Consider the following 24,216-nt stretch of genomic DNA (forward strand, 5'->3'; position numbering starts at 1 on the left):
CCGCCGCCGCCGCCGCCGCCGCCGCCGCCGCCGCCACCACCAGGCTATAGCTATTTCATAGACACCACAAAGCACAGAGCTGTGGATAGTGTCTAACAATGCACTCTTTTGTACATACTGAAAGACAGAGGGCTTGTGTTTGCACTTGTAATCTCAGCACTGGAGAGGCAGAAACAGACCAATCCTTGAGTGAGCTCCGTGGCCCTTCAGCCTACCCCACTTGGCGAGTTCTAGGCAATGAGAGACCCTGTCCAGTCGGTGCCTGAAGAGCGACACCCAGAGGTGTTCTCTTGTCTCCACACATACAGGAACACAAGTGCCGGTGTACACACAGAGACGTGTACACACAGGGACGTGTACACACAGGGATGTGTACACACAGAGACGTGTACACACAGAGACGAAGACCAAAGGGGTTTGATGCGACTCTTTGGACTGAGTGGGCTAGCTCTTAGGGGGAAATATGTGTCCGAAGTTAGTTGTTTATAATGACACTTGCAGTGACGCCCATACTGTCTGTGTGTGCGTGTTACACATTTTAGAACACCTTTCTATCCTTTGGTTTGTTTTTTAAATGAGTACACAAAAGGGAAGTGAGCGTCAGTGATTTCCCCAGGAGCGTACAGATGGAAATGGCACAGTCAGAGATGGAAGTCAGTTGCCAGCTTCCAGTCTCAGCATCCTTTCATATTTACTAACAGTAGACAGCAGAACCAACAAGATAACCCCATGTCCTATGGACCAGGGCCTTCAACTGTAGCCATTACCACTCACAACAGAAATAAATACACCTTAGTGTCCCTTAAACAAAATCAAGAAGAGAAATGTTGAGGATAATTATATGTACAGTGGACTCTGATTTAAGCCCATGTAATATACTAATGGATGTAGAGAAGTAGGGGGGTGGGGATGTGCAGTTAAAGCACACACACACCCTTCCAGTTAGCTCCCTAAACTCCTAATATTGCCATCCTGTGCTCAGAGTTCACATGCGCTCTCTCCTGACTCAGCTGAGGGAGGTGAGAATTCATGTCAGCTTTCCAGGGCTGTGACGAAACAGATAAAGACAACTCGGGGGTGGTAGGGGTGGTGTCTTGTTTTAGCTTGCAGCATCAGAGATTTCAGTCCATCATCCTGGGCTCCAAATATTCTGGACGTATGGTGGGGCAGAGCATCGTGGGTGCAGGATCATGTGGCAGAGGCTGCTCACATCTTCGCAGGTGGGAAACAAAAACAAAGGAACCAGGGACCAGGTGTAACCTTCAAAGACTTGCTCCCAGTGACCTACTTCTTCTGTATGGCCTCTCACCTCCTAAAGTTTTTTAGTACTGCTCAAAGTAGTCATAGCAGCTAGGGAACAAGCCCTCAACCGTGCCCGAGAGACATTTCATATTTAAACTGTAACAATGGGTAAGGCAAGGACCACTCTTTTCATCAACCAAAGCAAGCAGAATGATGTCTCCCTCTTTGCCTAGTCCTGACCACTTGGCTTGCCAACATGTTGACTGAAGCTCCTAGCCACGTTACTGAGTGGAGTGGCTTATAAGCAGAACTGTTTGGAACCCCAGAACAAATGAACCCCACGAAGGTTGGCTAGGACTCTGCACTAAGTGACTTCATGTTTGGGTCAGTGAATTGGTGACCTTTGCCCTGGCCTGCACTTCAGAATCCCTGACTACAAACAAGGCCTTGCTTTGTATTTGATAGGAGATCACTGTTAGAGTGAAAAACAAGCCCGCAGAGAATGGATGGGAATAAACTTCTGCACACATAGGTGACATGTGTTGACCTGATGCCTTCCAAGTTCTATAGACGTAATAGCTACAGAAGACATGATAAATAGCAAGGAGAAGTACAGCATTTCCCAAAGGTACTCTTTCTTAGACAGTACTAAAAGTTAAATAGAACCAAGAAGCTAAGTGAGGACCTTATAATATAATGTACTATAGTAAGTAGCAGTTGCCACCAGTTGCCCAATCTCGAAGACTGAAGTATTTCTGAAGGAGGAAGCCACAGAAAAGAGAGTAAATCAAGTAATAGAAACAGATAAAGCTGAGCCCGATGGCCAGAAGGGCTAAGGCTTCCTTCTAGCCATTTCTGGCCTGAACTCATGGCCAGTGCAAACTCCCTCTCAACAGTGTTCTAACAACCCAGGTAGACACAGAACAGTAACTCAGAGGTCACCGGTGGAGAGACCTTTCTCACTCCCAACCCCTGCAGCGCTGTGGCTAGACTCAGGACTTCCCGATGCTAAGCGCATGCTCTCCTGAGTCATTGAATTCTTAATGTTAGATTTCACACAGCTTGGGAATGCGTTTTGGTGGGCCATCAGTACCCTGTAGCCTTGGTTCATTTCATAGGCCTTGTCCACCATCCTGGTTGCTGCTTGGTGAGGTGGGGGAGGGGAGGGTGCAGCGAGGCTTCTGGTTGTGATCTTGAAAAAGGGCTGGGAAACCACCATGAAAAAGGAAGTAAACTCTCCGAAGAGAAAGAGGATGGTGGCTGAAGTGTGAGCCACAGAGTGAAGTGTCCTCTCCACCCTCTTCTGCCTCCGTGGTTTGGCGATGACACTCTGCTTTCTCTCAAGAGTCTATGCGTGCTTCATGCCAAGGCTCTAAGGGCCTGCAGCGGCGAGCTTTGTTCTGATATCCACAACAGTGAGTGGAAGCTGGCTTCATAACTCCTAAACGCAGCATTTGTTTCTAAGCTGCTTCTGATGAGAGCTTCCCACCAGAGGGACAGGTATGGTGGTTTGAATGTAATTGACCCCCCCTAAGCTCACAGGGAGTGGCACTATTTGGAGGTGTGGCTTTGTTGGAATAGATGTGGCCTTGTTGGAGGAAGTGTGTCACTGTAGGGGTGGGCTTTGAGGTTTCCTATGATTAAGCTTTGCTCAGTATGACAATCGGTTTCCTGTTGCCTTCTGATCCAGATGTAGCCAGCACCATGTCTGCCTGCTTGCCACCATGCTCCCCTCCATGATGATAATGGACTGACCCTCTGAACTCCAAACTGCCACCTCAATTAAATGTTTTCCTTTATAAGAGTTGTCATGGTCATGGTCTCTTCACAGCAATAGAACTCAAACTAAGACAACAGGACACCTGTGATAGCTCAAATGATACAGAAATAAGATCCAAAGTAATTCAAGTCACTCTCCATTTCCAGTTCTCCAGTCTCCTGATTCTGATTTGGAGCTAGCATGTCTTTAACACCTCTGTCACTTGCTAATTTCCCCTTTTAACAAAGTGTAAGCATTAGCCTTGGAAGCTTCCAGCAGGGAAGTGTTTAACAAAAGCCTAACAGGTGTGGGTGTGTGTGCATGTGCACACTATAGAAGAAAACACTTATAGTTCACCTTTGGACACACACACACACACACACACACACACACACACACACACAGGTACATGCTGCCATAGCCAACTTCTACATGGGTGTTAGAGATCTGAACTCAGGTCTTATGTGATTTTGTTTGTTTTCAAAACAGTGTTTTTCTGTGTAGTTCTGGCTATCCTGAAACTCACTCTGTAGACCAGCCTGGTCTCAAACTCACAGAGATCCTGTGAGTTTTAACCTACCTGTAAGGAAGGAAGGAATATGAAGCTTGCCAGGCTGTCTGGAACATCTTTTATTAAAAAGAAAACAAAATAATAATGCCATTTGGACTCCTGAGAAACCAACTTGATATTGTCTACAAAGGAAAGTGTAACATCACTTCATATAACGACCATCCCAGCTTCTACTCACAGACCTACACTCAAAACAGAAGCTGCTGTGGCTACTAATGATCTGATGTCCGTGGATGTGTGGATGACACTTTATATTTCTTTTTTTTTTTGGGGGGGGGGTTGGTTTTTTCAAGACAGGGTTTCTCCGTGTAGTTTTGCTGCCTGTCCTGCATCTTGTTCTGTAGACCAGGCTGGCCTTGAACTCACAGAGATCTGCCTGACTCTGCCTCCTGAGTGCTGGGATTAAAGGCGTGTGCCACCGCCATCCAGCATATATTTCTTTTAGAAATCCTACTTTACAGGTGAGGAAAACAAGATTCAAGAGGATGAGTCCAGTCTCTCCAACTCACAGAGGGGCCCAGAGTTGGAATTAAGAACTCAGTTCAGTTAATCCTAGCACTCGGAGGCAGAGGCAGGGGGTTCTCTGTGAGTTTGAGGCCAGCCTGGTCTACAGAGTGAGTTTCTGTACAGTCAGAGCTGTATAGTGAGAGTCTGTCTTGAAACAAACAGAAAGGGAGGTGGGGGGGAGAGAGAGAGAGAGAGAGAGATCTGGTGTGGTTTTATAGTTCCTTGGGTGACCTTTAAACAGGAAGTGGTATGTGAGTCTGAGTAGAGAGGCACCCTGGCCATTGAGGCAGCTCCCCACTGGCCATGTATCATCCAGCACTCTCTGCTAGCATTGACCACAGACAAAGGCAGGGTGAATTTGATTGCTTTAAGTTCTTCATGCCTTGTTCCAGCATGGTACTTTAATTATAAATAGGTCCTTTGTTAGAAGGGTAGGGGAAACTCCATAGTGTGCTGATGACTACATTGATAAGGAATGTAATCACTAAAATATGACCTCTGGTGTTCTTTAGTTGTCAGTGAACAAGTACTAAGACCTGGCTGTGTATGTGGGTTCCCCCCATGTTTAGAAAACAAAAGTCATGCTTTCTGTCCTCAGGAACTTCTATTTGAGTTTGACCAAATCATTACCAAAAGGAACATACAGATAATGACTACCAGTCTGAGATGGGAGCACTCAGGGAGGAGCTTGGAAGCCTGTGAACAGCATGTATTGGGAAGTGATCAAGTGAGGCCACTGATGTTAGATGCCATCTACTCCGGGTTACACTTAGAGGGCATGCCTGCTGGAGATGTGAGGGCAGAGCACCTCACATCTGTCTTTCATGCTGGTCCCAGAGGGATAGGGCTAGACGATAGCAGGCCGAGTCTCCCCTTTCCACTCACTGCCTCGGACTCCTTTGTTCTTCTGACTGTGAAGTCAGGTTTCCCACCCAGACTCCCCCTGCCTTAGGAAGCTAGCAGAACCCAGGCTCTGCTGACAAGTGAGTGGCTGGGCGACCCTGGGCAAATTCTAAACCCTTTTCAGTCTTATTTGCTTGCTCTGTGCAATGGGAAAATTAGCAGCATTGACTCAAGGCCTTATAGACAGAAAGCCCTTGGAGACAGACCTGCAGGGTATTGCCCTGTACATGCCACGATGTTGTTAAATAAGGAAGTTGTGTATCCTGGGAAGTCAGTGTGGGGGTGGCAGGAAAGGCTTTCAAGTCGGGTAGACTTGAATTCAAATTTCAGCCTTGCCAATTAATTACTGGGTAAGACTTGGAGCAAGTGGTTTCCTTTCTCTGGACACCTGCTTCCTCTATAAAAGAGAGTCCTGGTGTTGCTGTGAGATAGATGAGAGAGTGTGCTAGTCAGGAGAGAGAGGCCTTAGCAGCAATTCTCTAAGGCTTTGCAGGATCAGCTCCCTAAATGTTGAGGCAGAAGGGAGAAGGACCTGGTCCACAATGAGCCTTTACTCCATCTACATGTCTTTTGCTACCTGGGGGTACCTAAGAACCTAAGGACTTTTCCCTCCTCTGCTCCAGGAGTTCTTTACCCCAGAAATACATACCATATTCAGCAAAACCGCCTTCATCCCTTCTGAAAACTTTCTGGCACCCATTGCTTCTGATTCCAAGGCTAAACCAACATTTTGTTTCACCAAATAATCTATGTGTTGGCTTCTGTATTTATAAGCCACCTGCCATTACCTTTCATGTTCATAATTATCTTTTGTGATTGAAATGAGCTGAACTTGATGTAGGGGGAGCTAGTTCTCCAAGGCTCCTAGCCTCCTTTGTCACATGATACCTTCTTTTTCATATTCAAACACATATGAATTTCAGTAGACTTTAGATAATGATACATTCTTCAGTTCTGAGGGTTAGAAATAACACCTAATCATTGTGTTTCAAGGTTGCAAATGTAGAGTTGAGAGAGCCATTGTTTGCAGTGAGCCTTTGGGAAAATCCATTGTCAGTGAGCATTAAAAAAACTAAAATCCTGTCATTAAAAATATGCTGCAGAATGAAAAGTGGCCAAGAAACAGTGTTGTGTTGTTGTGTGAGCGTGCACACCCATCCTAAGGAAGAGCATTTTGAAACTATTTATATACTTATTTGGGGGTGTGAGGGATGACAGGAGGACCATAGAACTCTATTGTAGATCACCACCCTCACAATTTCGTAAGCAGCGCTCCCTCTGCCTTATTTTTTCACATACCATTGCTCAGTGTGTGGCAAGGTGTCACCCCAAATGTGAAGGTTTAAATTTAAAAAAAAAAAATTACTCCCAATTCACTGCTCCTTAGGTAGTTGTTTGGTGGCTTCTTTAGTTTAGAATAATCAGATTTGGATTTATTCTGTTCTCACTTGGGAGCCGAATGTTCTGAAATGTTCTGTATTTCCTGGCTGTAAGTGTGGGAAGGTGCTGATGCGGACACACATGGGCCAGGCATCTGAAGGGATAAAGTGATGCTGAGGACAGCTGGCACGTGCCAGAGAGCATCACACGTGGTTTGTGTTTCTTTCTTGAAGTCACATCCCTGAAAGGCTTCCTTGTTCAAATAGCATGGCCTCTATCAAAGCTAAGAAGCAACCGGGCAGCAAAGAAGTGTGTCTGTTCTCTCCTGCAGCCCTGGACCTCTGGGCTGCATGACCAGGCAACTTTTACCTCGCAGGCAAATGTGGTCCCTGCCTGATCTTCAGTCAGACAGCGGACCTGTCGGCTCAGCCCGCCTGAGATGTACGTCAGCACCCCAGATTCAGCCAGGACAATCCCTGCTGTCCCTTTGGGACACTGAGATCGAGATCTGTGCACCTCTTTTCATCTCTGTACTTCTGCTTTGTTTTCTGGGAAGCTAAGATAATAAACGCCGAGCCTTTCTTGAAGCAAAAGGCACCATGGTTGTGTGAGAAAAGTTCTACTTTGTGTACCTGGTGGGTTAAATATCCAGAGTACCTATAGCTGCTAATCCCAGACAGTACTGGGGTCTGGCAAGACTGGGCACCGGCTCCCGTAGCTAATAATTCAGCAGGGTGTCGGCAGAGCCTGTCCTGTGCCGACCTCAAGGCTCGTGGACCTCCAGACCCATGTACTGGCTTCCTCCCCCTGCTCAGGTTGATAGCTTAGGATTTCACCAGTGGTTTTGTGTCCTCCAGCATAGCCTTGAATCCTGCAAGCCACCCCCAGTTTCCCTCTGTCCAGCCAGAGTTTTACTAAACGGACAACAAAGCCACCGAAAGGAGAAGGCAGGAGTGTGGAATGAAAGATGTGTGGCCAGAACATGTCCGTGGTATGACAGTGGAAAGTGAGTGGGAAGCTGCAGGGGATGGCAGCGGGCTGGAGAGCGGGCTGGAGGAGGAAGCAGGCTGCTTCTTGGACTTTGGAATAGGCCAGCGCTCTGCTCTTATCTGGGGGCTCTACTTGAGTGGGCCCATGGACACATTCCACATAGTCTCACATGCTCCCCCAGACAGCTGTAAGAGGGCCATTGCATTTCACAGCTAGCAAACCAAGCCAGAGGGGGTTACGTGATCGCCTCAAGGTTATAAAATACTGGTCTCCGGCCAGAAAGCTTGGCTCGTATTTATCCATGGATAAATTCTTTGCAAAGAATTGATAGATAATTCGGTCAAAGTGATGGGAACTTTGTTAGGTTCTACAGAGGCTTTTGAGTCCTTTCTAAGCTCCGAGGGAGCTCACAAAATGTCTCCAAAGTCATCTTGAAATTTGTACACACCAGCTTCCCCAACTCTGAAACAAGGATGGAAGCCTCCATGCATCCTTTTCTCCTACCCAGCCCAGAGGGGTGGAGCCAGGAGCCAGGAGCCAGGATATCCCTTCAGCACAGATAAACAAGGACAGAACTTAATCCCACCCACAAGTTCCAAGAAGTCAGTAGGAAGTAACTGAGGAACTCCAAAGCCACAGAGGCCTTCCTTAGGGCTCAGTGACAGTGACCAGGCTACCCTTGCCATACCTTAGGTGCCCCGTTGGTTACATCCAGCCAGGTCTGTACCCCCACTCCCCAGACATGGGAATAGCATGCTGGACGCGTCACTTATGTAACACACATAATACACATACATCTTTGTATGCCAGGTTGACCTTCCTGTGACTCACAACCCAGGGCCACAGCCCTGCTGGCAGGCCTCCTCCTTTGTCAGAAGGCCTGACTCTTAAAGTGACACAGCTCTAAGATTCAGGCCCTGTCGGCCTCAGCAGAGTAAAAAGTGCTGCTTGGAGTTGGGCAGGCAGCTGTGTAGCCAGGGACCACAGAAAGACCTAAATATTTGACTTCCTCTTTCTCTGAAGGTCTGAAGAGCCATGTCTGGGCATGACCAAGATGAGCTTCAGGCTACAGGGGCTGGCGCGGGCTGAAAGGAACTTACGGGGTGTGGGTGGGTGCTGCGCCTTCTGCCTAGGGTTAAGTAATTGTAACATCCTGTGTAAGAGAACTCGAATGTGGTTTTCTGCTAAACTCCAATATTTTAGGGCTGTTTATTAGATGTGTTTAATCTCGGGCCAATTTAGCCAGTAGCAGACTAATAAAATAACAAATGTGGGCTTGTTGCCAGGACAAATGTTGACTTACCCTCCTCATGTTGACTAAAATGAATAACTTTGAAAGTAATTGAGGAGCGAGGGCCTGAGCCAATGCTCCAGTCTGAAACAGTGGTTCTGTTTTATTTTACTGGCACTCCTGAGAGATTGTATGCATAACCTGTGCTCCTGCCTGCTCCAGCCCTGAGAGGCCCACATTTTACTGTTATTTTCCAAAGTTCATTTTTTTTTTAACCTCCCTACCCCTAAGCCCATAAATCTTCATTCAGCAAAAATGAATGTCCTTGTGGCAGGCAAGGAAGACCCAAACTTCAGTGAAAATGAGAATTAAAGTAATAATTTCAGCTGGCCATGAGGGCATGTGTAGTATAGTGTAGTGTTAGTGTAGAAGCTGAGGGAGGAAGACCCTTGTTTGAGGGCAGATTGGGCTACAGAGAAAAAGTGAAACTTTCTCAAAATAATAATAATCATCGTAGTGATTTGTTGAGAGTCTTCCTTCGGAAACAAAACATCATGCCCTTTGCGTTTCCCCCTTAGTGTTTGTTATGAAATGAATGGCTTCTCTAGCTAGGGCCCACTGAATGAGAGTGAATCCTTCTCACTTTTCCAACCACTGCTTTGCCTGCATTTTGCCCCTGAGTTTATTCAAACCTGAGAGGGCCAGCAATGCTTTGCCCGAGTTGTTTGCACTTGAAGGAAGCCAAAATTACAGAAGTTGTCGTAACAAATGGGTTCTTTTCTGTCTTTATTGTTTTGTTTTTGTTCTCTTGCTCTGAATGGGAAGCTGATTTGGACTGGGACTCCTGTCATGATTGTCTGAGTTCAGCCAGCTGTCTTGATGTCGCCTCCTTAACCAAGGCTCTCCTGAAAGCAGCTGCCTCCCAGACCAACGCCACCCCATAGCTGCTGAGAGGTTTGGGGGTTCTCTCCTGCAGGAAGCAGGATGCACAGAGAACGAATGTCCTTTCTTCAACCTTAGCATGCTCAGGGCGGATGTGGGGGGGTTGACGGTGCTGTATTTTAGTGTTTTGTTTTGTTTGTTTGTTTGTTTGTTTGTTTGTTTTTTGTTGTTGCTGTTGAGGTGTTTTGTTTGTTTTGTTTTGTTTTTTTAGTAATGGGTATTGAGTCCAGGAACTAATGCATGTTGAAGGCATGCTCTACCACTGAGATATACCTCAAGCCCCAATATATCCAGTTGAATGGCCCTGAGTCAACGGTTCAACTATGACTTCTCTGTCAACTACTCATTTGGGTTTGGTTTGGTTTGGGTTTTGAGACAGAGTTTCTCTCTGCAGCCCTGGCTGTCCTGGAACTTGATCTATAGCCCAGGCTGGCCTTGAACTCTTGAGATCTGCCTGCCTCTGCATCCTGAGTGCTGGGATTAAAGGTGTGCACCACCACATTACCCTTGAATGTTTCCGTGAGCCAAGGTGGGAATATTCTTCAGCACTTTGGCACAGCTGTGTGGCAGCCTGACTGCAGTGTGGGCATGAGCCTGAAATGATAAAGTGTGTTCCCTGGGTGTCATTTCTCCTGGCTCTCCTTGTTCCCCCATTAGCAAAAACAAAACAAACAGATCCTAGCTTTTCTTTTCTTTTTTTGTTCTCCTTTGTGAGAAGGAAATAAGGGTGTTTTCCTCCTAGCACCTGACATGAAAGAAAGACTGGAGCCATTTCTTAACTGGGAAATGCAGTCTCCCTGTGTGCCCAGCGCATGGCAGGCAGCCAGACTCACAGCTGGCAAAAACAAACACGGGCGTGGTCTCCTCTGTGTGGTGATCAGCTGGTCCAAAGCTATGGGGGATCCCTCCTGGTTCTGTTCTGATGCTTGACAAAGCCCAGAATCTCTGTCAAAATCATGGATCAACGTCTGTTAAGGAAAATGAAGGTCTGGGCTGAGTTTGAAGACCATTTGCTCCTCTTGTGAATTCAAACCCGGTCGTTCTGAAGCCAGTGATACTTGCTGAATCAATGAAGCCAGGTTTCCACTGGACTTGGGGCTTCGTTATTTGCCTTTCATCTTCTGATAACAAATGACACTAGCCCAATTAGCTATGTGCCAAGAGAAAGAGAGCAGGTAAAAGAAAAATAGTGGAAGTTTTGGAATTAGGAACAACCATTTCATTATTGTCGTCTTTGTTTCCCACAAAGTAAGGTAGACTCACCAGCCCGCCCTAAGGAACCTTCTCTTCTTGCCCTCCAACCTCACTCCTCTGTTGCTTAAACCATTCCAAGGTCACCTTTTTGCCACCGGCGTGACCTGCCCATGCCTCTTGTCACCCTGCCCTGCATGCTGACCCGCTCTTCGGCCCCCTCCCTTCCAGCCGCAGCTGACACTGGCCCTTGGAACTCGGTCAGGGCCCACCTTTGGCTTTCCTTGTGCAGCGGAGGGATGCCCTGAAAAGGGACACCTGCTCATGTCAGTGGCGCCCACTTTGCACTTAGTAGATAAACCAACACTCTCTCCAACGAACGTATTCATTACAGACGTGACGGCGGCATTCCACGGGAGGGACATCCACAGACACTGCCCGTGGTAGTCTCCCAGCGCCTGGGACAAAGACCCACAGGGCAAGCGGCTTCAGCACCCACATATTGTTCCAGAGACAAAGTGGCTGATAGTGAGGCATCCTCTGAGCCTGCCCAGGGCGGCTCCCCTGCTGCTTCTGCTTTCTGGAGTTTGCTGGCCATCCCTGGTGTTCCCTGGCTTGTGGGTTCACCTCTCTGCCATTAGATGTCCACATCTCTGTCTTAATCGTCCCTTCCTATAAGGACATCTGTGACCGGACTCTAACTAGTTTGACTTCATCTTAACTTGATTGATTTACAGAGATCCTAGTTCCCAATAAGGTTACATTTATTTAGACACTGGGTTTAGAACCTGTGTGTACACTTTCATAGGTAACTATTTAAAACATGTCTGTATATTTGTGTGTGTGCTGGGGGGGGATTCACTCACCTATAGCAACACGATAACCATATGTCCAAGTTGACGTCACCATTAATCAGACCAACATCACGTCCCCTTCGATATAATGTGTTAAGAAGGTGCACCCTTTGATCCACTCTGACCAGAACACAAGCAGCAAGGTTGCTAAACCTCATCAGGAGGAAGCATCACACCTGTCTACACTGAGAGCCATTCTGTAAAGCAACTGACCAGTGCCCCTCCCGAGTGTCAGCTAGACAACGGCAGTGGTTTGCTGTAAGATGACGAGAGCACTGTGTGTGGGGAACTGTCACTGAAGGATAAGGCAATGAAATATAATGTGGGATTTCAGACTGGGTCCTAGAAGAGAAAAAGGACATTAGTGGGAAGTGCCGTGAAACCCCAGTGGCGCCCCTAACATTTAGTCCACGGTGCTGTGCCAATGCTAACTTCTTAGTTTTCATGAATGTCCTCTGGCTGTGTGCAACATGAACCTTAGAGAAAGTGCAGCGAAAGGCATAGGAAACACGCTGTTCTATTTTTGCCAACTTGTTTGTGACTCTCGAATCACATCGGTGTCAGTTTTTTGAAAAAGAAGATACATATATGGAGTGATAAGTTCACCTTTTCTCGAGGGCAGAGATGGAGAGGGGTAAGAAAAGGCACACCAGTTTTTCAAGTCCTCTTCCAAGTGCTTCTCACTGAGCACTTGCTTGTCATAAAGCCCATGGCATGTGTGTCATGGTCTGTGAGACAGGATAGCAGAGCAGAGGCGTATTGTCCAGGGTGTGGTCCACATTTGCCTTTACCGTCTAAGACAGGTGACCTCGTGTAGGTGTTTAGGATCCTCAGACCTCTGTGCACTCATCTCTAAGATGAGGATCATGACATGAACTATGTTCTGAAGATGCCATGAGCATATCATGGAAAGCTCTAAGTCCAGTGCCAGCCACAGATCACATGGCCCCAATAAAAGATAGCTGTTCCCCACAGAGTTCTCCATAAGCCATTGTGTGGTTATTCCCCCAATCCCTCCCTTGAAGAAATTGTGAATAACATTCATTATATCCCACAGGAAATATGGGAGCCAGACTAAGATAGATGACTGATTGATCTAAGAAATACAGCTTGCTCACAACCACTTTGTCCAGAAAGCATGAACACAAGAGGAGACTGTGGTGGTATTGTGTCACCAAAATATTGTGTACCTTAATAAACTTACCTGGGGTCAGAGAACAGACAAGCCACTAGTTAGTCAGTGATAGCACACACCTTTAATCCTAGCATTCCAGAGACAGAAATCCCTCTGGATCTCTGTGAGTTCAAGGCCACATTGGAAACAGCCAGGCATGGTGACACACACCTTTAATCCCAGAAAGCCAGCCTTTAATCCCAGGGAGTGGTGGTAGACAGCAGAAAGATATATAAGGCATGAGGACCAGAAACTAGAGGATTTTGGCCTGGTTAAGCATTCAGGCTTTTAAGCAGCAGTTCAGGTGAGAGCCATTGGGATGAGGACGCAGAAGCTTCCAGTCTGGGGAAACAGGACCAGCTGAGGAAATGGCAAGGTGAGATAGCTGTGGCTCATTCTGTCTCTCTGATCTACCAGCATTGACCCCAATAACTGGCCCGGGTTTGATTTTATTAATAAGAACTTTTAAGATTCCTGCTACAGGAGACTGTTGGCAATCCTTGGAAGGACAGGCTGTGAAGGAGGTTGTCACTCTCCTCTAAGGGGAGACGCGGGGCTGTTTGAAGGAAAGCTTATGGCTTGGCAGGAGGCAGAAGCAGTACAGGTGTTGGCTGGTGGTGAATGAGAGCCACTGACAGGCAGGGAAGGCCTTGGCAAGAGCGAGTGTGACCTGGAAGTCTTGAAGGGTGAGTCTTGAGCGTAAACTGTAAATCAGTGTGAACAGTTTCAGGTGCTAAGAAGAGAGCGGTAGAGTCAAGGCAATTGTAGAGAAATGTGAAAAGCGGGGAGCTGGGCGGCCTTAGCTTCCTCCTCCCTACAAGAGTGGAAATGGAAGAAGAAGCCTGAGTTGGGAGGGAGCCATGGAGAAAGCAAAGCATGCTTTCAGATTAAAACAAATATGGGAGAGTCAGCGGACTCCTGTCTGGGGCCAGTCTGATCCTGAAGGGACTCCTTTTAGTGTGTGATCAGTTGACCACCACCAGATCATTTTATGAAGTTTAGTGATTAGGAGCCTGTGTGTGAATGCATTCGTAAAAGCCGAAGCAACAATAACGAAACCAAAATGAAACAAAAAAATGGGTTCAGGGAGCTCAGAGCTGGACTGGTTCCTCCCAGCCTTGACTTCAATGTCGGTAACATAGTTCTCCCCGCTTTCAGTTTCCCTCTAGACCATGTTTTCACCGAGTTACTGATGCTCGCTCAGTGGTGGTGGGGTTTCTTCTGTTCTGATGATGGCTGTTTCTGGTCCCCTCTACTAATGAGCTCAGAGACTCACTCATCTTTCCCCCTTCTGCATTTGATGATACATTTTTCAGAACAATTTTCTGTCCATTATAAAAATAGCTTTTTAAAAAAGATAATTTTGTTTTGCACCACAGGCAAGATTATGGCTGAGTCTGTTCTTTTGACAGTTATCAACTTGTGATGCATCCTGTTTTCTTTGTCTCAAATCACCCCAACCTCATTTTATTGTGAAGTGGATCCCAGGAACTGTGTCATTTAAAATGGCCTTTATTTATACATCAGAGGAAATTGATAATGTTTGGCCTGGTTTATAGGCTGATTTTTTTTCATCAGGACCTCCGGTTCCCTAGTAATGACAGGGAGACTTATTAGTAATTATAAAAGTCCAGCCTATAGCTTAGGCTTGTTTCTAACTAGCTCTTTTAACTTAACCCATTTCTATTGATTTACTTTTTGCTTTGTAGCTTTATTGCCTTTACTCTGTACTGCATGTGGTACTGCTTCTGAGTCCTGGCATCTCCTTGTGACTCCACCCTTCTTCGCAGCATTCTCTCTGCTCCCCAAATCCTGCCTACCTATTGGCTGTTTAGCTTTTTATTAAACCAATTACATTGAAATATCTTCACCCAGTGTAAAGGAATATTCCACAACACTGATTTATTTTTTAAAAAAATGGCCATTTAGCTTTTTATTAAACCAATTACAGTGAAATATCTTCACACAGTGTAAAGGAATATTCCACAACACTGATTTATTTAAAAAGTAAATGTAGTGGAGTAAGGATTACTCATGCAGAAATGAAGTCAACCATGCTCCCTGCTCCTCAGGGGAGGACCCTACATACCCAGCTCCAGGGAGAAAGTATAAGTCAAACTTGTGCTGTGGCCAGGAGGGCCTGTGGGAAAGTACAATGCCTGGGAGTGTCATCTTGAGGTTTGTCACATGCTGAGGTGAGCTGAAGCTGAGGACCACTGAGTAGCAGTGTGACTAGTCAGTCAGCAAGCAACAGCCAGATCTGGCACACTTCCTGTGAGGCTCAAGTTAGAAACAGTGTGTGTTTCTAAGAGTTGAAAAATAATATTTTTGTCATGAAAATTATGACATATGAAAATATGACAGTTTTTGTGTTCATCAATGAAAGGTTTAATGGTCCACACCCATATTGGTTAATTTATGCATTACTTATGTCTGACAGAAGAGATAAATGTTTAAGACAGAGACTAACTCCTTACTTTCTGCTCTTCTACAGAAAAAGTTAGCCAGCCCCAGGCAGCTAACCATGGCTCTAAGGTCAGCCTGCCTTAAATTATGGTGCCCCTCTCCATTTTTTTTTAACCCAACTGAATGATTTTAAGTAAGTCGATCACTTGAGACCTCAGTTTCTTCATCTTGCAAATGGGCATGATAGGTAGTTAACTTAAAAGCATGTTGAAATCAGTAAACTAGTAAATTTTATATGTTGAGCTCTGAGATAAGACCCTGTAGCCAAAAGCCTTCAATCCCAGCACTTGGGAGATAGAGGTAGGCAGGATCCCTGTGAGTTTGAGGCCAGCCTGGTCTATAGAGTGAGTTCCAGGTCAGCCACAGCTACACAGAGAAACCCTGTCTCAAAAACAACAGCAGCAAAAAAGACCCTGTAACCAGTACTAGTACATTATCATTTATTTATTGCAAATCAGTCACCATGAGATTATAACTTGGCATTTACCATGAAGATGATACCTTAGAGAGTCAGAGGGTGGGCCAGAGGTGAGCTAGCACCCACAAATGGGGCCCTGCAAAGGTTCCCTGTAACATCCAGATGTTTGGAAGTTGTTTGTTTATGTTCGTTTCCTCATGTGACCCTGTCAACCCACGGGCAAAGGCGTCCACCGGTACAAATAGTTCTTCTCACCTCTGCCTGCCTCCTGGCCAAAAGCAGGGTCATTGCCTTGCCAGGCAGTAATATGGTCTAGCCTGTGCTAATGGCTGCGCTTCCAGCCTCTCCTGGGGAATGGGGGTGGCTCGGTAAAGGTGGCATCTCAAGACAGCTGCAGACATGGTGTGTACACCGTCTTCGTACTGCACCCAGCCCCACGCTGTCCGCAGAATGAAGTACAGAGGAGATGAGGGGTTCCCTGTAGGTCTGTTCCAGTGGAACTGTTCTGAAGAAAGACAAAAGAGAAACCGTGCTGCATGCTGTTGATGCGATGGGCAGTTTTTTACATGACACCGTCTGCTTTGCTTCCTCTCGGGAGGAAGAATGAGGAGATTGGAAGGTCACTGTGCCTCCCTGGAAAAGGATATAAAAAGACATTGAGAAGTCACGTTAAAAATACAGTCGCACAGAGTGCTGTATTCCCTTTGGTTTGCAGTTGGCTAATGAGATATCCTTATGGAAAAATGTGACCTCTGTGGCCATCTTCACTCTCTTCCCTCCCCACACCTCCCCACTTCTTTTACTTTTTTCCCCCTTCCTTTTCCTCTGACTAGGAAAAAGTATTTTTTTTTTTTGCATAAAAGTCAATGCTAATTCATGATAGAAATCCATAGCAGACTGGATATCAAGAGAACTTTCTCTACTTCATAAAGGGTCTCTCTTTCATGCTCTCATCAAGTACAGTAAACACAAAAGGAATGTTTATAAATTGCCACTTTGGCGGGTAGGAGAGCTGGAGATCTGGCTCAGCAGTTAAGAGCACTTGCTGCTATTTCAAAGACCCAGGTTTGGTTCCCAACATCCACATGGAGGCTCAGAACCATCTATAACTCTAGTTGCAAGGGATCTGACACCCTCTTCTGGCCTCCAAGGGCACCAGGCACACACATGATACACATATGTCTATGCAGGCAGATATTCATACACATAAAAAGTTTTTTACATAGATGAATATTTCTTTAAAGTCTTTTTTCTTTACATTTTATTTCTTTTTAAACACATTGAGAGTTGAGCATGGTGACACACCCTTGCAATCTCACCACTTGGGAACTAATGGCAAGAAGACAAGAAATCAAGATCAGCCTCCCCTACATAGTTCCAGGCCAGCCTGGACTATGCAAAACTTTGTTTCAAACAATACAACAACAGCAACAGCGACGAAATAATTTCAGAATCAGCAATTAGACTAGTGTACCCAATATCTTAACTTGTGATAAACACTATACAGGCAGTCCTAATTAGTGTAATAAAACAGTAACGCTAAGAAAGGATTAAACAGACCTATTGTTATTCAAACTTACTACCCCTACCCTTTAAACGTTCTTTAGTGGGGTTGGGGGTTTAGCTCAGTGGTAGAGGACTTGCCTAGCAAGTGCAAGCAAGGCCCTGGGTTCTGTCCTCAGCTCTGGGGGGAAAAAATGTTCTTTAGTGATGGGCCTTCCTGCCTGCCCTTCAGATCCCGTAGTGGTGGTGTGTGCACTGGAAACAGCACATTTTGTGCCGGGGTGTCGTTGGCCTTGCCCAGCCTGGTCTGGCAGTGTGCTTTGTTGGATCAGGCAGGCTCTCTGCAGGTTATGTTTTGTCATCTTCCTGCAAACCCCCAAACAGCCTTGGTATTGCATTTGCTAGTTCTCAGTAATGCTGTTTACTTCGACTCGGGAAATATTTTCTCGGAGGGCTCTTTAGACAGTAGTAAGGCCTAGCTGGAGACGGACTGAGTAAATGGAAAAAGGAAAATCAGATTAGGCCAAGAATTGTTTTTAATCTCTTGTTCTCACAGCAGCCCTCGAGGATAGCGCCATAATTCATATTTCACTCATGTGGGTCAAATGTAAGGCTCCCCCCTCCCCCCCAGCCCCCACCCCCCAGTATTCAAGTTCTGAACTTGCACCTACCTGCAAAGCTGGATTACAGCACGGAATCACGGCAGGGTGCCCTCTGGTTCCTTCCTCTTTGCTTAGGAATGTCAGATCACCAAAGAGCAGCCTGATGTGGACTCCCTTGGGGGCCACGCCTCAGAGAAGCAGTTCTGACTACAAGTCCTTGGAGCCGCATTGTGCTGGGCCAGTGTCGCATTGAATGTGCATCCTATACCTGGGTAGATAACACACATCTGGCGGAGCAGAGCCAGGTCGTCCTGCAGCCCGCCAAGGGCGTCCCCTGCCTTGTCGTAAAGCCCCTTCACTTTCCCTGTTCGCTCGGATACAGCTTTAGCTGTGGAAATGAGACCCGCCTCTCTGGGCTCTCAGGTGCGTGCAGGATTATTATCCGAGACCACATCCTTTTCCTCTGGGACTTTCTCACGTGCTGCAATGCGGTTTGTGCCACCAAAGGGAATGGGATCACAGCTGTGGCATCTCTGGACTAAAGCAGGAGCCATTTAGAGAAATTCCGAGAGTGCTTAAGAAGCTGCATGTGCACACGCACGTGGACTCGGCATGCCGGGGGTGGAGATAATGACGTAAAAGGGGGAATTTTAAAAATCATCCTCTGGGCACAGATGACCAAGAGCTGGGCAAGGAGCATCCTGAAGGACACCATCACCTGGAAGCAGATGGCTCTTGGACTTTTCTCATCAACGCTTCCATCCTTTGTAACACAGTCTCCCGTTAGGAGAGTAGTCTAGCCTTCCTGATGTTCCGAGGATTGTCTGCTGTCTGCTCAGTTTAGCACACCCAGAAGCCAGAGAGACCCCCGGCAGCCGGATCCATTCTGTCTTAGAAAGGCAACTGACTGCTTTGCGAACTCACAGCTTACCCTTTGGCACCATGGAATTGTTTTGAAGGTCTTTAATTTTTTTTTTTCTTACTTAAAATGTCAGCAAAGTTGATAGAGTCTTGTTAAGAAGCTGCTTCTGATTTCTGAGGCTGCCAAGGGCATCAGATGACATGAAAACCTCCCAGCCGGGTTCAAGATTCACGAAGGATTTCTCCAAACATCTGCTATGTTTAGAATACCCTGCAGGAATCCCTTGAAGAATTGGAAATTCCGGCTCGACCTTCCAAACTTTGAGAAGAATGGCTGAAAAGGAAAGATGAACACCTTGGGGGGAGCATGGGGGCTCCCTTAGTGGTTGATCAATTGATTATTGATTAAGTCTGCTGCAACTGGCTGATTTGGCATTTCCTGTCACAATTTGGTGTCTTCATGTGCTGTCCAGCATCTACCACAGGTCAGATGGAGCTTAGGAAAACGAGGGTAACTGTCTTCTTTGTCCTGTAAAGTGTTTACTCTGTCTGTCCTCTCTCTCGTCCCACAGCCTGTTTTTATTTGTGTCATTTCTTGTTAGCATTCACTGGAATAGGGAGTGGCCCTCTCCCCGCCAGCCAGCTCAGGAGTAACTCACAGATTTGCAGGTGATATTTTCTGTGGAGGTGACTTTGAAAATGTGTGGCTATAAATAGTATGGAAACCAATACCCGTGATACAGATTTCTCCCTGTACATTTCCTTTTGCCATTTTACAAATTTTAATGATGCGCCTCTCTATTATTATAGCTACAAAGATACTTTCTTATGATCCTAGAAATAAAACTTATTTTAAAAAAAAATCTGGAGCTGGTCAGATGTCCCAGCAAGTTAATGTGCTTGTCACTAAGAAGGACAACCTGAGTTTGGTCCCTAGGATCCACGTGGTGGAAGAAGAGAACCAGCTCCAGGAAATTGCCCTCTGACCCCTCTCCTCTACACACACACACACACACACACACACACACACACACACACACACACACACACAGAGAGAGAGAGAGAGAGAGAGAGAGAGAGAAATGTTTAAAAAATAGGTTTTTAACTTGATGAATGGAAAGCAATCTTTGTACTTTAGAAAAATGAATGGATAAAGCATACAGAAAAAAAAATGGCTCTAGCAAGGTGATGGCAAGGACTTTTAAAACATGAAACCAGAAGCAACAAAAGACATGGCACTGCCTGGCAAGGTCATTGGCTGGGCAGTCAGAGCCCTCTTCTCTCTGCAGCCATGGGAAGAAGGATTCCACGGAGCGGAAGCTTTGAGGGAAACGCTGACAGATGGGGGTGGTATGAGGGGATGGGGAGCGGAGTGGGTCCCTACCCGTCTGCAGTCCCACTGCCTCTGTCTACAGCCTCTGTCATTTCTCTTTCCTGGCTCCTCAGCTAGATCATCTGTGCAGATTCTAGGGCACTGTTCATGGTCTGCAGCTCACGCCTGCAATTCATGGAGCAGAATGGATATGATATGGCAGATATCTTCAAGATTGGTTTTGACGTTGTCCCCTTTTTTCTTTTTTTCTCTCTCTACAGGAACCTAGTAATAAAAGGGTCAAACCCCTTTCAAGAGTCACATCACTAGCAAACCTCATCCCACCTGTGAAGACCACACCGTTAAAGCGCTTCAGTCAAACCTTGCAGGTAAGGGAAGGTGGGCTTGGGTTGCAGAAAGCTGTGTTGTGCTCATGCCCAGAATTTCTGTTGGTTTCACGTCAACCTGAATCACCTCCTGCTACTGCAGAGGAGTTCAGGTGAGGGGTGTGCAAGAAGAAAAACGTGTGCAAAGTTGTAAGCCCAGGGCAGGCAGAGTTAGGGCCACTTCTGTTAGGTTTCCCTCACAGCTGTCTTTCTAAGTCGTGAGACCCATCCAGAGCGTACACTTACCGGTTTTGCCCAGCAGTATCTCTGGACTCCTGAGCTATCAGCATGTGGTACGAGCGGGATGGGAGCAGAGCCCAGCAGTTTCAACCAGGGTCAGCAAGGTATGGAGGGGAGGGGGAAGCCTGCCATCTCATTGCTCATGGCTCGTGAACTAATGATGGCTCCTACTTCTTTAAGTGTTTGGGGAGGAAATGGAAAGAGTGATATTTCTTTTATATGGGAACCACATGAAATGCTAATTTTACTGTCCACGAGGAGCTTGGTTTGGACATAGCCCTGCCTATCTCTTTAAAGAAAAGGTTTGCTGACCTCTGGGTTAGAACAAAAGCCCTGAAGTATCTTGGTTCTGACTTCAGTTCTCCGTTTGAAGACTTGCCAATCTTGGGCAGGTAACTTAACATTTCTAAGTCTTGCTTTTATTCCTTAGAGGTAAATTTATCATCTAGTCACCATTGTGGCTTACAAAGGGTTATAGCTCCTTGGTAGAATAATTGTAAAGATTTATGAGCTAGTAAATTCAAGAGCCTTTAGTTATGACTAGCTATATAGTGAATATTGTCTTCAATAGTAATTTTTAGTTAACAAGTGTGTATAGTGGCTTGTAAACTTCATTGTATTTTGATTTTGTGTGTGCATTTGTGCATGTGTGCATGGTAGGGTGAACATGTATGTGCCATGACATGATGCTTATGTGGAAGTCCGAGGACAGCTTGTGAGGAGTCAGTTCTCACCTCCCGCCACACAGATCCCAGGGATGGAACCAGGTCATCAGGCATGGCAGCAAGTGTCTTCACCCACTGAGCCTCTTCACCAGGCCTGTTCTTAACCTCTTACTGTGGCTTGCATTTTAAAATGAAGGTTGAGATCTAGCCACAGCCTTGGAACCAATTTGTAATCATAAAAAATATCCTTTTAGACTGAATCCCACAAAAGTCAGTCCATAGCTGAGCAAGTCTTGAGTCTGCCAGTTCTCATTTGCCTTGCATACTTTTTATCTTGACCTTGAATGTTTAAGAAAAGTGTAGCCCAGAGAGATTCTTCCACGTGCAGATTTCTCCTTGATTCATATCTTCTCTAAGGAAAGAATTTAGGTAAACAGATGTTTATGCAGCAAAGTTTAAGCAGATGTTTATGCAGCAAAGCAAAGCATTCACACTAGAGAGATTGGAGTGATTGACCCAGAGGTATGTCTCATGCTGATAGTCATTACTTGAGAATGCTATGAGGTTCTCCTACAGCCCTTAGCATCCCTGCTTCCTCACTGTTTGATGAATGCACCACAGTCCTGTGATGCCATCCCTTCCCACCGCTTGCCCCTTCTCATACCCACCTCTCCATTAACTCTGCTGTTTACCACCCAGTTAGCTCTGGTGTGGCTCCGTCTGCCTCAGTGCCTGGAACTGTGGACTCCTGGTTATCCTCTGGTCTCTCGGTGGGAAGAACAGAGAAAGAAAATAAGATTTTGTTGGGGAGTCAGCCTGCAGAGCAAGCAGAGAAGGCTATGTTTGCCTACTGTCCCTTGTGGCCGGTGTCTCAGCCCGCTGGTCGACTGCACTGCGGGCCTTTCCTGGAAGATTCATTATCACCTGAGTCTTGCACATCTGGTCTTTTGCTGAGTTCTGCTTTTTGAAAAGTCCTTAGACTCTCAGCTGTGTTTGACCCTTTCCTCTCCAGTCTAGTGGTCTTGGTTCAAGTTCACTGTGTGCTAGTTCATCCCTTGATAAGTGGACCCGACATTGATGGGCTCTCTTCCTGTTGTTTCTCCCAGGATGGTCCACCCTGTGCCAGGGAGGCCCTCACTCATTCTACAAGTCTCGAGTGAGCCTTTACCCTGCACTGGGCTCTTCCTGCATCCGGGTTCTTTTCTCAGGATGGAGCTGCCTTCTGGTAGATTCATGGCAGTGCTGGGCTTCACTTTGCCACATGACAGCACCGAGTTAGACTTGAGTAGTAGCTCGCCCCACTCGACAGGTGACCTCGGAGCTGTTGGCCCCTTACTCACCAACATTGTCTTGCTGGCTTGTTGGCCTTGGCCTTTCTGTTTCTCAGAACACTGTCTCCTCCCTTGTAGCCTGCCCTGATTACACACCTTCACCATTTTTCTTTATACTTCCCAGGCAATCTCTGTTGTTGTTTGTTTTTTTCTGGTTCCCAGGAGTCCTGCACGCACAGGAAACACTGCCAAAAACAGTTGATTGTCTTAGAAATTTACATTGACCTCGAGAACTGGGAAAGAAAGAAATTAATTAAGCGATGTCTGAAAACTATCAGACTGAGACCAAGCAAGGATAAGAAAGCCAGACCCAAGGGAGAGTCTGCCACGTGAAAATTGTCTTCTAAATCCTCAGAGATATTTTTCTTTTGCAAAGTAAATTTTCTGCTGACCTTTTTCAACTGTCATGATAAATAGCTACCCCTAGGCTGTATGTATGGGACAGTTACTCACAGTGGCTACGCACATAGAAACAGAGACCTTGAGCAATACGTTATTTGAAGGGAAGAGGTCGGTGAGTAGAAATATGCCCCTCTGCTTGTGTTAGTACACAGCACGTTCTTGGGATGATCTGTAAGAATGGTGAATGCCATCTTGTTCTCATCTGTCCCCCGTACCCACCTCGGGACACGCAGTGTCTCAACATTGATCACTGAACCAGTGTTCTGCTTAGTGTCTCCTCACTTCCTTTTTCCTTACCAGCTGGAAAGGGAGAAAGTGTGAATGTCGCCACCGGACCAGGGAAGACGAAGAGTGGGCCCCAGGGGCCGCTCAGGATCCAATTTCAAGAGTTTTCACAGTTTGTTTAGCTGTCCATGTCATTTCTTTTAGGGAGAAACAATGCAAGGGAAGCATGGCATGCCCAAACCCCTTGGCACTTAGCAGCCATTTACCTTATACACCTGTGTGTGTAATTTATTTTCTATTTCAAAAATCACGAGCATGAGGCGAGTTGGCCTATTTACTTCCCTTCTCTTTCTTTGTTTCTTTTATTATTATTTTTAATAATGGAGATTAAACCCAGGATCTTGCATATTCAAGGCAAGTGCTTCCCTATCAGACTTTTTGCTTTGTAAAATTTTCATTACATTCTTATTTGGGGGTTGGGGGCTGGAGAGATGGCTCAGCCGTTAAAGGCTAGGCTCACAACCAAAAATTATTTGGGGGGTGGTTTGCACCCGCCATGGTTACATGTGGAGTTCAGAAGACAATTTATGCAAGTCAGTTTTCTCATTCTACTATGTGGGTCCAGATGAGTGGACTCAGATCATCAAGCCTGGTGGCAAGTGCCTTTAGCCACTGAGCTATCTCATCTGTGTGTGTCCACCCTACCCCCCTTTTTTGTTGTTATTGAGACAGGGCCTCATTATGTAGCCCAGGTTAGCCTAAGTCTGTCCATGTATATAGCTCATCCTCCTGCCCCTGCCTCCCAAATGCTGGGATTAAAGGCATGTGCCACTATACCTGGGCCCTTTCTATATTTTTTATTTAACAACAGGGTGTCACTAAGTTGCCTAGGTGGGCCTTGAACTCCCTCAGTAGGCCAGGCAGCCCTTAAGTTTTTGATTCCCTTGCCTCAGCCTTGTGAGTGGCTGGGGTACCAGACCTGTGCCATGAGACCCAGCGAGCAGCTTGGTTTTCTGTTGCACTATTTCTTTTTTATTGGCTCCTGGCACTTTAGAGACAGA

The 24,216-nt window shown here is 46.2% G+C and overlaps 1 protein-coding gene and 1 long non-coding RNA gene across 8 annotated transcripts in view; one reads left to right on the forward strand and one right to left on the reverse strand.

The window, feature by feature from the left end:
* Nucleotides 1-24,216, forward strand: part of Arhgef3 (Rho guanine nucleotide exchange factor 3) — a 286,150-nt gene that overhangs the window by 225,682 nt on the left and 36,252 nt on the right. For 6 of the 7 annotated variants that reach the window (XM_016000047.3, XM_076544103.1, XM_076544101.1 and 3 more), the window contains one exon: nt 20,188-20,295. In XM_016000047.3, coding sequence (XP_015855533.1) covers nt 20,188-20,295 — 108 coding nt within the window. Of the gene's footprint in view, nt 1-19,069; nt 19,106-20,187; nt 20,296-24,216 lie in introns of those variants that run through there. The other variant, XM_042284480.2, reaches the window with a different exon arrangement.
* Nucleotides 15,640-18,653, reverse strand: LOC143267214 (uncharacterized). The gene is made up of 2 exons (XR_013042136.1): nt 17,803-18,653; nt 15,640-16,261 (listed from the first exon to the last, which is right to left on the reverse strand). It is a non-coding gene; the product is annotated as an uncharacterized LOC143267214 (long non-coding RNA).

This window comes from Peromyscus maniculatus, chromosome 9 (assembly GCF_049852395.1).
Source record: "Peromyscus maniculatus bairdii isolate BWxNUB_F1_BW_parent chromosome 9, HU_Pman_BW_mat_3.1, whole genome shotgun sequence".
NCBI classification, from domain to species: Eukaryota; Metazoa; Chordata; class Mammalia; order Rodentia; family Cricetidae; genus Peromyscus; species Peromyscus maniculatus.